Below are 13,191 nucleotides of genomic sequence, written 5' to 3' on the forward strand. Positions count from 1 at the left end.
ACGGAGTTAGCAGGGAGGATACGTGCGATGCGGGCAAAGTCGTTTGGTGAGAACTACACGAAAACTTTCTTTTATCTGCCAGGTAATCTACGTAGTCATATCATGAGAAGCCAACAAAGACGCCAAGGAAAACATAGAGGAAATTACTTGTACTTACCAAGTGAAATAAAGAAACGATAAATTAATGGCAATGCAAGTGGATGAAAAAAGAACTTGCCGCAGGTGGGGAACGATCCCGCGTCTTCGCATTACGCGTGCGATGCTCTAACCAATTGAGCCAATGCCGCGGTTCTATGGACACTCCAGGCGCATTTCTGCCGTCGCCGTGATGTTCGCTATAAAGTATAAGGGCGATAACTACGTCGCCGCAGGCTCTACGCTGCATGTGCGAGTGAAAAGCGTGAGAGGGGAGCCTACGATCGGCGGCTTAATCTCGACGGCGCGAAAGGGATGAAAGCGGAGCACCCACGTTGCGAGGCGCCCGGGGGAGGCGAGGAAGGGGGATGGAGCCAGCGTTCTACTACGGCCTCTTTACACTAGTACACTAGTCTTTCAACTAGTGTATTCTCGCCATATCGGGAGTGTGCCTTTCCTAGTGGTCCTGTTACAGACTACTTTTGTGCGACGCGATACATTTTAAATCGGCTCGATACCATCTGGCCGTACGTCACAGGTCCCTGTTCGTAAACTCTCAAGCTCAACATTAATCGTCCAGAAAGTGGTTCCTGTGTTCCTTAATGTTCTTGGGTTATGTTCTGTTTGCACACCTAATTATATCATGCTGTACAAATTCAACTTTACCCCTCGTACTAGTGAAAATCGTCTCGTTACTTTGAACAAGCAGCTAACTTCGACGTTGTATTGCTTCCGCAGGTTGCGCGTCAGTGCGAAGCGGGCCTGCTGCAACCGCTGTGTCGACCAGTTGCGTGCAGCGCCGTCTGGCCGGCGACACAGGATCGTGGCGTCGCCGGCTTCTCTGGTGAACATACTGGACGTTTGTTATTCCATTCCCAGGCGCGTTTCTGCCGTCCGCGTCGCCATCGGGGTCGGAAGACAACACCATCGCTGCACGCCGTATGCTGCATGTGCGCGTGGAAACGTGTGCGAGGGTGAGCCGGTGATGGCGGCGTCTCACTCTCGGGTGCGCTAGAGGGAACAGCGCGGAGGAAGCGTGCCGTCTTCCGTCGCGCGAAAGGCACCGGCGGGAGGGCAGGCGGGGGGGTGCGTTCTACTCCAGCGGCTGTTGCGTATGGCGTGGCCGCGTGCCTTGTCTCGAAAGCGAACTGTGATGAGTACAGAGGCTAGGGGCGCGGGGGGCTCAAATCTTTGTACGCGCTGTGTTCTCGACGATTTGTTCGCGTTGAAGCGAGAGGCTGCACGAACGTTAGTTCGCAGTTTGAGTGTTTCCGCGATCATCGAATGAGGTGTTCCTTTGCTTTTGGGCGCGTGACACCATGCTTGTTGATTTAGTTTGTAAGCGAAGTTCATACTGCCGATAAAGCTTCTATGCTTGCATCATTTAGCCGTCCACTAAATTCTTCGCCTTTCGGGTGAGACTCAGATTTTTTAGACCATACATAATTTTTACAGATCACGTGTGGAAGATAGCATAATTCTAGTCGTTCAGGTGTATCCCAAAGAGGCGGACATTACTTCCACAAGGAATGAAACTGCACACCATACTAACTAAAATGTCATTAATGACCTTTTGAATTATTTTATCGCACAGAACATAATTTACAAATTGCAGCTTATGAGTTCGCAAGGCGTATCCATCCATGTATTGGCTGAATACATGGGCACTCTGTAGGTACTCTTGTACTTCAAAGCATAAAAGCCCAATGAAGAGCGGAACAATAGTGCATATTTACGGAAACATTAACGGCACATATCTCAAAGCCCGTCCGATCCTCAGAATTCGTTACAAGTAGATGTGTCTTGCTGAATTCTTTTACCTTCGTCATCAACGTCCTAGCTGCCCACTTATATGTAAGATTATGTACAAGCTGTTCTAATATATCCGTATTCTGCCTTTGGCGTGAAGCTTCTCCGTGTCAACGGAGAAGCTCCGCCAAAGGCAGAATACTCCGCCGCTCAACAGTTCCCTATGTGGTGCAGGCTGCTTTGGCGGAAACGGAAACGGCAATCAGTCACGTGCGACGCCGTCATGTGCTCGTCAGCGAAGCTGCTCATGGCTGCTGCTTCTCTTTTACCTGTGGTACGTTTTGCATGTAACATCGTTTTATCTTGCTATATTCATTTTTTTCATTATTATCGACCTCATGTGCAGCAGTAACGTTAAGGCTTCGAACAATACGAATGCGTTATCAGCAATAAATCTGGCTTCAGCATCGCTGACATCGTCGCTGTGCGTCATGTCTGTTTACCATCTCCAAACAATTTTTTTTTTGTATTACTAACAAAAGAGGCGATAGTCACCGGCTGCCCAAATTGCCGTGTATGCAGCTTTTGGACAAAAATTGGCGCCTAGTTTATGAGGCTCGGCGTAAAATCGCATAGTTTGGCGCTGTCAGTGCAAGTTGATTTGAACCGCCATGAATCTTCGCATGTGCGACCACGAAGCATCTGCGAATGAAAAAGAAAAGGTAAACAGAACTCCGAGTTGAAGAAGCGAAAATGGGCAGCGAGACTACCTCCACGTCTAAAAAAAGTATACATTACAAAATTTATGAACTTGAAATTTGATATTTCCAGCACAGTGCACTTCCTGATCACGTGCACGAGCATGTGACCATTCAAGATCTTTTTGTTTCTCTGAAGCCAAAAACCGGCAAACGAGGCCTTTCAATCTGAATTTATTTTTAGCCTGCTTCGGAGCCACAAATATATATATATATATATATATATATATATATATATATATATATATATATATATATATATATATATATATATATATATATATATATATATATATTGATACAGAATTCTCATTGAAAACGGTCTATACGGAAATCCGAATATTTCTACAATAGCTCTCGATTGTGTCATATCATCTACTGTGCACAATACAAGAAGAAATTGGTGGGGAAATGTGATAAATTTCATTCAATTCACGTTGAACATAACGTACTAGAAAATGGTGGCTCGCTCAGAAAGTCGAACCTTCCGTCCATGTCGCGATCTATGGCAATTAATTTTGATTTCATGTTCCATTCGATAGTAGGCATTTTTCGTACCATTTACAGAATTCGGCACTTTGAGGTATTTAAGTAGGTCGTTCATCTTTAAGTAAAGCTTCGGTAAAGCCCCATGATTTTAAAGGAAGCATTGCTTGCCTGTTGGGACGGCACTTTGAGGTCATTCATCTGAAGTTAAGCTTCGGAACAAAGCACACACGAAGAACATCGACGTTAATGATGTTAGCCTTCAAACAATGCAGCGACGCACTGCATTGCCATATTGTTCGCTTCTGTGGAGCCGACTTCAATTTTACGTTATCGACGTCGTAATCTCCGTGGATCCGCCTTCCTCGCTCTCTCCACACTCGGGTCCCCACGATAAGCTGCCTTCGATGATGGCGAATTTCTAACCTCTCTGTAGCTAGCTTATTCGATTTCTCTTGTTTCCTTTTTCACTTATCTCTGATAGTTCTGCTTGTCTAGTCGGGTACTTACCCGTTTGCGCATACCTATTCTTGAGAATCGGTCGAGATTGTTCACGCCCGGTCTTACCGGATAGGGCAATTGCCTATTCAGTTACATGCCCGGTTGCATACATCCAGTGACCACATTGTCTGTTGAGGTACATATATCTAGGGACACATGCCCATTATCACATACCCCTTGGTTCGGGCTGTACATTCCCAACCTGTTTATCAGTACACATGCCCATTGGCCAAAGTTGGCGTGAGTGAGGCTAGGTACGGACGTACACCCGTGAGCAAAAGTATACGGACCAAGGATTGCGCGATAACTCATTTCCCCCTCTGTCTGTGAACTGCAGGCCAAATTTGGCATCACGAATTTTCTACTGCACTCGTCAGTTTCCGTTCATGCGTGTTAAATCACGAAGAATTATGTGCTTTCTTTTTGGTGACGCTGTGGTCCGTATACTTTTGCTCACGGGTTTACGTCATACATATATGACAAAATGGCTGAAGTTTCCAAAGAATGCTTCTGGAGCTTGTTTGTCAAACGTTAGTTTCTGTAGCCGTATTCTCTCTTGCTCGAGGCAGGGCTGTACATAAGCTTTAGTACTATTCCTACCTTAAGTGTTGCGATGTGATTCAACACATCAACGCGAGCGACAAGTGACTCCAATGTCCTTTATGCGTATGCAAAGTTGACAAGACATATCTCCTGAAAAAGAAAATACGGAAACTGCAGCGGGGGAATGATTATTAAATGGCTTTGCCTAAACTTTGTCCTTCTTCAACAAAATATTGCGTTACAAGTATAATTTGGTATACTTCGCACGTGCGCAGTGCCTCATGGCGTTCTACATTTGAATATGTACGATTGCCTTGAGGTTTAGACAGATACAGACGGAGGGAGCGAAGTAAATAGAAACACAAGAACTCGTCCCATCTGCTAATCGTTCGTTCCCATCCTACGTGAACTGTTGCCGTGTCATGGCACGGTTATCTTTAGCAAATGGAGCTGTAAACTTCACGTCTCTGTGCTCGCGTTTTTTTTTTACTTTAAAACTCGCCTTGACAGGGGCTCCAACACTTACGCCCTCTGCTCTAATCGCAGCGGTCTACCGTGGCATCCACCGGCGCGAACGGTGTGTGGCCATGGTTCTGTTGAAGTAACCGATTCGACATTGAGCAAAGGAGCGCAGAGAAACGCGCCGGTAAGAACGGTAAGCGAGAACCCGTTGTTGAATACCCTTGGCTAGAATTGTGCGTAAACGTTGTTTTAATCGTCAGGCGAGATTGGTGGGCGTAAGTTATTTGCAGTGGATTTTCATTAAAAGAAACGTCGTGGAACAGCTGACCAGCATGCTACGCTTCGGTTACCAGCCGGAGTGTCTAACCGAACGAAAACCCGAACCTGAAAAACCGCACACAACACGCGAACCGATATTTTTGCACGTGCCTGAAGCTGAACCCAGCCTTAACCGATAAATGTTACTGTTTCGGGAAGAAATGGTTCAAAGGTGTACCCTATAAACGAGTGCACAATAGATGAGGGATTCTTCAAAATACGTACTTCTTAAGTAGGCACACCTCACGAGCAAATCATTACGACTCGGCGAGTTGGGTTACGCGTTACACTGTTGCATAGAAGTCGCGAAAAGGGGCAAAGTGCCTCAGAAAGGTGGGCGTACCATTGCAGGTATTACCTCCCCAGTGCAGAGCAGTAACATGCAGGGGACTTTGCACACACCGGCAAAAATCGTTCCGACGAATATTTCCGTCTTTATCTCTAATTAAATCTGCCTTTAATACGTGTACGTAAAAAATTTATTCTTATCTGCGCAATCCATTCATATACTGCACGTTGTAGAGACAAACGTCTTATCAAGGTGCCTCGGCTGCTTTCTGATAGCTCAATTTGGAAAAAATTTGGAAAAAAGTCCCGAGTCATGACGGCAAGCCATGCCATGTATTCCATTCTGGGCTTGCGTTGCTCGCTTGATGCATACCGAATCGCTTGAGTATAACAAATCGACGAATTTCCCACCTGTTGTTCATTGTTGTCTCCATCATTTATTAATCCCTTAAAGGTCCCTGTTGGGTATCCCTTAAAGGTCCCTGTTGGGTATCCTTTAAGGGTACCTGTTGGGTATCGTTTAAGGGTACCTGTTCAGTATCTCTTAAAGGCGCCTGTTGGGTGCCCTTAAAGGCCCCTAATGGGTATGCCTTAAAGGCTCCTGTCGGGGTATTTACACGAGGGAGGAGCAAACACGGAAAAGCCACCACACCGAATACGAATTCAGTATAGTTTGATGGCATGAAACTCCGCTCATTACTCCTAGCAAGCAGCTCACCTCTGGAAGCAAAAACCTGAACAATACGTAAGCTCGAGCACTAGGCGCGCTTCTTACGCCAACATGGCTACCCGAAACTCTCGACCGGAAGATTTGCGGGGTTCACAACGCGGACAAAATTGAGTCTGTAGCTTGTGCGCCTATACCTCGTCTACCCGCGAGTACTGGCTCAAAACAAAACGAGACGCGTACGTAATAACGGGACTTATGATGTAATATTAAAACTAAACCTAATTAGCGCACTCGCGTGAAGCCACAGCCGCATACCAGATGTCGTCATACCCCTAACAGCTTACGTTAGGCTGGGTTAGTTTCTTGCGGAACGCTTTCACGTTCCACCAGGTGCACTTGAAAGCTAACGCACACGTAAAACAAGAACTCTCACGTCTCCATTTAGGTGTGCACCGCCGTTATTGGGAACTGTCCACTGTTCTGGATGTGGCGGGTCGATGGCATCTTCCGTGCAACATGCTATGATGGCTTCTTCTCAGCGGTGCACCATGCCGGCCCGGCCCGTATATGGGTGAGTTCACAAAGACGTCCGAAGTACACTGTAAAATAATTTGCACCCTTAAAAGTGAAAAGGGTGTAAATGTGTCCATAACTTACACCCTTAGGGTGTGAATAATATAACATACACCCTAAAGATGTGAGTTATAGACATATTTACACCCTTTATCACTTTTAAGGGTGTAAATTATTTTACAGTGTACCCGCATTTTCGCGGAAGGGACTACGTTCACGAAACGTTCCCATCTCTAGATTTTGACGGGGTACTGCAGACGAGCAGTACACAGTTGCGAGAAAATTTCACTTGCAGTGAATAGTTTCTTTTTTTTACTACAGATGAGCAGGGCGTACCATGGAAGGCATATGTGTGCTCATTTAACATCTAGCAAAGTCTGGGTGTAAGGGTGTTAGTTATAGACCCATTTACACCATTTTTTTTCATTTTTGCTTTTATGGGCGTAAATTATTTTACAGTAAGATGAAGAAGACGATCACAACTCAAGCGCTTGTATTGTACTTCTTTTTTTCTCGTGCTCGTCTCACTGTAAATTTACACCCTTAAAAGTAAAAAAAAAAAACTAAGTCGGTTTTAACTTCCAGCCTTACGCCCCTTTTTTTGAGTTCAAGGGTGTGAATTAAAATATAGACCTATTTACACTATCTTTTTTTTACATTTAAGGGTGTAAATTATTTTATAATAATTATGGGGTTTTACGTGCCAAAACCACTTTCTGATTATGAGGCACGCCGTAGCGGACTCGGGAAATTTAGACCACCTGTGGTTCTAAACCTAAATCCAAGTACACGGATGTTTTCGCATTTCGCCCCCATCGAAATGCGGCCGCCGTGGCCGGGATTCGATCCCGCGACCTTGTGCTCAGCAGCCTAACAGCATAGCCACTGAGCAACCACGGCGGGTGGTGTACATTATTGTGCAGCGTAGTTTCCGTACTATTCCCGGGAAGACCTCTGCGCTGGTGAAGTACGTCCTTGCGACATGCCGTTCCTTTCGGCACTCATTCGAAACACATGTAGGCAGATTTCGAACGCGAAACAAGAATAGGTTTACCATTTACCAACGTTACATTGCCAGTCTGCCCTGTTGTAGATTTAACGACGTTAGACGAAGACAGCGAAAGTAGTACGGTTTACTGGTCGCCTTGGCATTTCATACTTAATTCGAGCAGTGCAAAACAAGAAGAAAAAACTTAATACGAAGGCAAGCAATATGGACACAGTGCGGTGTCCTCTCAACACATTCTGCGGTTTTATGTGCCAAAACCATGCTCCGATTGACGTGCGCGGTAGCGGTGGGTATCCGGAATAATGGTGACCACCTTGGATTCTTTAAACGGGCACCCAAATGTAAGTACGCGAAAGATTCTGCACCTTGCCCCCATCAAAAGTCGGTCTCCGTTGCCGCTAATCGAACCCGCGACTTCGAGCGCGCAGAAGAGCAACGCCATAGCCGATGGTCTACCGCGGCGGTTGGATGCTGTTCCTGCATTGCATCATACTCCTCTTGCACACTCATCTTGCACACTTCTTGCATAGTATTCTTCTTGCATAGTATTCTTCTTGCGCAATATTCTTCTTGCGCAATATTCTTCTTGCGCAATATTCTTTTTGCGCAATATTCTTTTTGCGCAATATTCTTTTTGCGCAATATTCTTTTCGCGCTATATTCTTTTTGCACAATATTCTTTTTGCACAATATTCTACTTGCGCACTCGTCTATGCGATTATGTGACAAAAGAAAGAATGGTATGGAAGAAAGGTGAACTCACCTCAGGAAGAAGTGTGGTACGGTGTAGCTCGCGGCAATGAGAGCTGCGCAGTGGTTCTGACCGAAGCGTACGCGCACACTTATATATTGATCTTCACGACCAGGGATCGAGGCTACTGCAGCGTATAGCGCGGGGACTGTCTATAGCGTGCACAATCTTCGCAGCAGTTGGGGCTACACTGGCGTAATTAGACCAGACAGTAGCAGCTGCAAGACATTCATTATTTGCCGCAGCGTGGCCTTGATGACAGGGTCGGATGGCTGTGTCTTCGGCGCACCACCGTGCTGACATTCCAAAGTCCTGAGTCATGACGGCAAGCCATGCCATGTATTCCATTCTGGGCTTGCGTTGCTCGCTTGATGCATACCGAATCGCTTGAGTATACCAAATCGCCGAATTTTCCCCCTATTGTTCATTGTAGTCTCCATCATTTATTAATCCCTTAAAGGTCCCTGTTGGGTATCCCTTAAAGGTCCCTGTTGGGTGTCCTTTAAGGGTGCCTGCTCAGTATCTCTTAAAGGTGCCTGTTGGGTACCCTTAAAGGCCCCTAATGGGTATGCCTTAAAGGCCGCTAACGGATATGCCTTAAAGGCCCCTAACGGTTATGCCTTAAAGGCCCCTAACGGGTATATATGCCTTAAAGGCCCCTAACGGGTATATATGCCTTAAAGGCCCCTAATGGATATGTATGCCTTAAAGGCCCCTAATGGGTATATATGCCTTAAAGGCCCCTAATGGGTATGCCTTAAAGGCTCCTGTCGGGGTATTTACACGAGGGAGGAGCCAACACGGAAAAGCTACCGCACTGAATACGAATTCGGTATAGTTTGATGGCATGAAACTCCGCTCATTACTGCTAGCAAGCAGCTCACCTCAACGCTGCACTTTTTTACGCAGACAGTGTTTCAGCCCAAGCGGGCTTAGTGGGCCCGCTGGGACGATCAGTTACGTGCACCGCCACCACGCACTCGTCACCGCAGCAGACATTGCTGCCTCCTCCGTCACCTCGGGTGAGTAATGCGTTGCACTCGGCGCAGATCGTGACAACTTTTTTTTTTCAGGAAATGCTGTCGCGCGTTCTTTAACGTTGTTCAGCGACGCTTTTGTTACCCACTTTTTCGTGAATGCGAGTGAATCAATTTTGCGTCTCTGAAAGCAAGAACCTGAACAACCAGCCTATTTTCCTGCTTTTAATAAAGTGAGCTTTGTAATGCGCAGTGTAACCACAGAAACGTTCTAACGTTGTGAATCGCAGAGCGTGAAGATTGATTGGAATCGTTAGAAGGCTGAGCGTTATTCTCGATTAGATTTGCTTCTGTCACTGTTAGATTCGTATTACGATTCCGCCTGCAAAAAAACCTATTTTCACACCCTTATACATCCGATTGTAAACCCTTATTTTGAAAACACGTCTGCCTTTGACAGGGTCTAGCAGCCAGTTCGAATCGCCCACGCCCGCCCACTGCTGTGGACCCAGACACAGCGCCTTCGTAGCTTCCTGTCTGCGGACGTATCGCCCTTTATGGACACCGTAAGAATCTTCTGGTTTTCATCTTGCGGATACGCGCGACGGTGTGCGCATTGCAGAGCATTGCGCAATTATCACGAAACCCTTTTAAGAGGAAGCTTTAGCTCGGGTGCTCTTATGTGAACATCTGTAAAGGGCGAATTTGTTTTTCTCGGCCACCACAGCCCCGTGAAGTTTGTTGCAGTTAAAAGAAAAGCTTAAAATCTGGTGACTCCTTGTTTCGAATTTTTTATTGAGATTGTCAATTTTTATTAAAAATTGACAAAAATCGAAAATCGAAAGTTAGCTGAGTTTCTCTAACTCAGCTAACTCTCTGCTAAGTTGGAAACACAGTAACTCAGCTAGAAAAAATGATCACAATTCTGTGAATTGCATCTGATAGCACATCTAAAGCGGACAAAATTGGTATGCTACGCATGAATGTAAAAAAATTCAGTAATATGGAAATACAGCTCTTGCAGAACCCTTGCAGGTTTTGCAGAACCCTAAATTGGCATATAAAATTTGACCGCTTTGAATGACTAACGAATGCCGTTTACAAAACCGCGATATCTTTTCTTGATGCGGAGCTATTAAACTATAAACTTCGTGCGTCTATTGAAAGTTTACAGAATTCTGGCCCCAAATCGAAATTACGTTTCCAACAGTCACTAGAATTTTAACGTTCTCTCTCAAATGCAACCAATGTCATTAAAGTCGGTCAAAAGGTTATCTTATAAAAATGTTTTTGCGTTTTACATGCACTTAAATAGGCCGCGTCGGAGTTTGGCCCCAGCTAAAGCTTCCTCTTAAAAGGAAGATTTAGCTCGAGGTCAGGTCAGATATGTCCCCAATTTAAGTACATGTGAAGCGCAGAAATGTTTTTTTTTTAGAAAACCTCTGGACTTGGGACTTTAGGGACTCTAGGATAGTGGAACTTCCGATCAAGTACTTGGGATTTTTTTCTTTTTTTTACAGAAATTCGCTACCTTTCGTGAGCTTTAAAAAATAAAGAACTGCGAAGTTTACAAATGCGTAAAAAAATAATTCTTGGGTAGCTATATAGTGGAAAACACGTGGCTCTGTTAGCACGGAATTTTTTTTTCTAGCATCGGACTGAGCTACTCTTTAGTGTGTCACCTGGAAAAGGTGATGATTGCAGCTTCATGGCGATTCTGCGGTAGCGTTGTGGCGGAGTCACGAGACCTAAACGACGGGAATGCCATCTTCATTCCATTTTGTCTATATCATTGTGTTTTTTCTTTGTCCACACCGTCTCATATAACTTAATATTAACCACATTTATAACCACAACTTCACCGAGTTGTGGCATGAATGTGAGCTGGCTTTGCGGTCGGTCGGCAGCTCAAGAGAACGCATCAATAACGGATGCAGTGTGTGGACTGTGTAATGTTGAAAAATGCGTAAATGTTTCTCAGCTTGATTGATATTACAAAAGAATAATGCACGACTGAAGCATAAAATAAGAACTAGCCAGGAGCAATTGGAAAGGGGATGCTTAATAACGTACATCAAAAGCTATATAGTAGAGTAGCTATATAGCACAGGAGAGAAAATTACAGACGCAAGGTAAATTTTCTAACACTTCGTTTTTTTTACGTCGTCAAAAACATCTACAGAGGAATAGAAGTGAGGATGTGTCCTTGCATGCACAGTGCTACGAATCGTCAATAAGTGACAGCTCTAATTTGTTTATTGAGAACACTGCATACTTTCTTCAACAATTTAGAGCTATCACTTATTGAGAGCTTTGGGTAATATCAAGCCCTATTCCAAAGTGAGGTACCTGCAGACTGTAATGCAGTGCGACGGTAATTAGTAATTACCCTACGTAAATATAATGCAGTGCTACGCGTTCCCTATAGCACGAAGCGAGGGGCGAAGCCAGACTGCTTGTTTTATGTAATTACGCAGAATAAAGTAGCAGCTGCCGTAGAAGTGTATTTTAATGTGTTAGCTTTGTGTCTGTCACTAACGCTTGACGCGTTTCGCTCCATTGGTATAAACGGGACCCTACGGGTGTATATAAGCGAATTTCTTAAAACGATGTGTAACTACTCAGGTTTACGATTGACTATTTTATACATATCGAGTGTTTCAGCGAACACTCCTTAAATTGCCTTAATTCTAGTCCAGGAGCAGGTCTACTCCAAGAGGCGGACATTACTTGCACAAATAATTGTGGTGCACAATCGACTAATTATCAAAGATTCATTAATTAAGCTTTTAACTAATACTTAGTGGCACAAATTGCAATTTACAAGTTCTAGCCGGGGAGTTCTTACGGCGGATCCACTTGGAACGAATTCTCAGGACGACGCCAGTTTCTAGACATTAATTCCCGAAATTTGCAGAGAAATGCATTGGCGTTCCAGTTAACTTATGCTTCAGTGTGTGGAACTTCGTTTAATACATTAAGTCGAATGACAGTGCATTTTTAGCGCACGTTTGACGGCGCGCGTATCGCTTAAATGATGTCATCCACACAAATATATGCAAGTAGATGTACCTTTGACTCACCCGTTGGAATTGGTAAATTTCAATATGTGCCATTAGGTAGTTATAAGCTCATATTGTGAATTTTCGTTAATTAGTCGATAACGCATATCAGTTTTTATCTGCTGGTAACGACCGCCTCTTTCGAGTAGACCAGCTCATGGGCTACAACCTGCCGCAGGCAAGTCTTTTTTTTTTTTACGATTTTGAAAGCGTTCGCTGACACACCCTGTTTCAAGTCCCACAAGGGAGAGTCTGCGAGAAAAATTTCCTAATAATAATTGGCAGGCAGCCTGTAACAAATTTGTTTGGCCCAAAAAGTGTGTACTTTGTAATTGTAGAACTTCGTTATGTTAAATAAACTTTCGTACCTTAAAAAAAAGAAAGGGAACGGTGTACCCGCCGCGGTGGTCGCTATCTTGTTTTCAGCCCAAAGATGGCACTCGGTGACCGCGTTCGCTATAGTTGCTCCATACAGGCTCCCTAAGCGCCCACCGAACGCGCGTCTGCTCACTTTTGTTTGGACACATTTGAACAGATGTGTGACCGCGCGCTCGCAGTGTTGCTGGAGCTCTTAACGCCGCAGTACAAGTCGCAGTCTTGCTAACCTAACCTTATCTAACGTCACATCCACAGCGTGCTTGCAGTCGCTGTCATGACTTGGCCCTTCGAGCGAAACCATCTTTAATAAACGACTGCGCATATTTATGCATGGGCACGTTTGACCAGTTTGTTTGTTTGTTTGTTTGTTTTTGTTTTGTTTTTTCACTTTACCGTGTGGGCACCAACTGACCAAAATAGAGCAATTTCTTGAAACGAAATGATTCTACTGCCATTCGAAGAAATTTTCTCTTCTAAAAATAGAGACTTTGCGATTTTATTTGAGTTTTCTTTGTCAATTTTGTTTGCTAC

The 13,191-nt window shown here is 44.7% G+C and overlaps 1 protein-coding gene across 4 annotated transcripts in view; it reads left to right on the forward strand.

The window, feature by feature from the left end:
• LOC129380157 (uncharacterized) overlaps positions 1-13,191 on the forward strand; it is a 35,091-nt gene that overhangs the window by 8,341 nt on the left and 13,559 nt on the right. For 2 of the 4 annotated variants that reach the window (XR_011896147.1, XM_072289976.1), the window contains exons 6-11: positions 874-979; positions 2,119-2,218; positions 4,719-4,827; positions 6,356-6,481; positions 9,157-9,265; positions 9,681-9,786. Coding sequence is in view for 1 of the 4 variants with exons in the window: in XM_072289976.1 (XP_072146077.1) it covers positions 874-979; positions 2,119-2,218; positions 4,719-4,827; positions 6,356-6,481; positions 9,157-9,265; positions 9,681-9,786 (656 nt within the window). In the remaining 3 variants the exon portion in view is untranslated. Of the gene's footprint in view, positions 1-873; positions 980-2,118; positions 2,219-4,718; positions 4,828-6,355; positions 6,482-9,152; positions 9,266-9,680; positions 9,787-13,191 lie in introns of all 4 variants that reach the window. The other 2 variants (XR_011896149.1, XR_011896148.1) reach the window with 2 other exon arrangements.

The sequence above is a fragment of the Dermacentor andersoni genome, chromosome 8 (genome assembly GCF_023375885.2).
Source record: "Dermacentor andersoni chromosome 8, qqDerAnde1_hic_scaffold, whole genome shotgun sequence".
NCBI lineage: Eukaryota > Metazoa > Arthropoda > Arachnida > Ixodida > Ixodidae > Dermacentor > Dermacentor andersoni.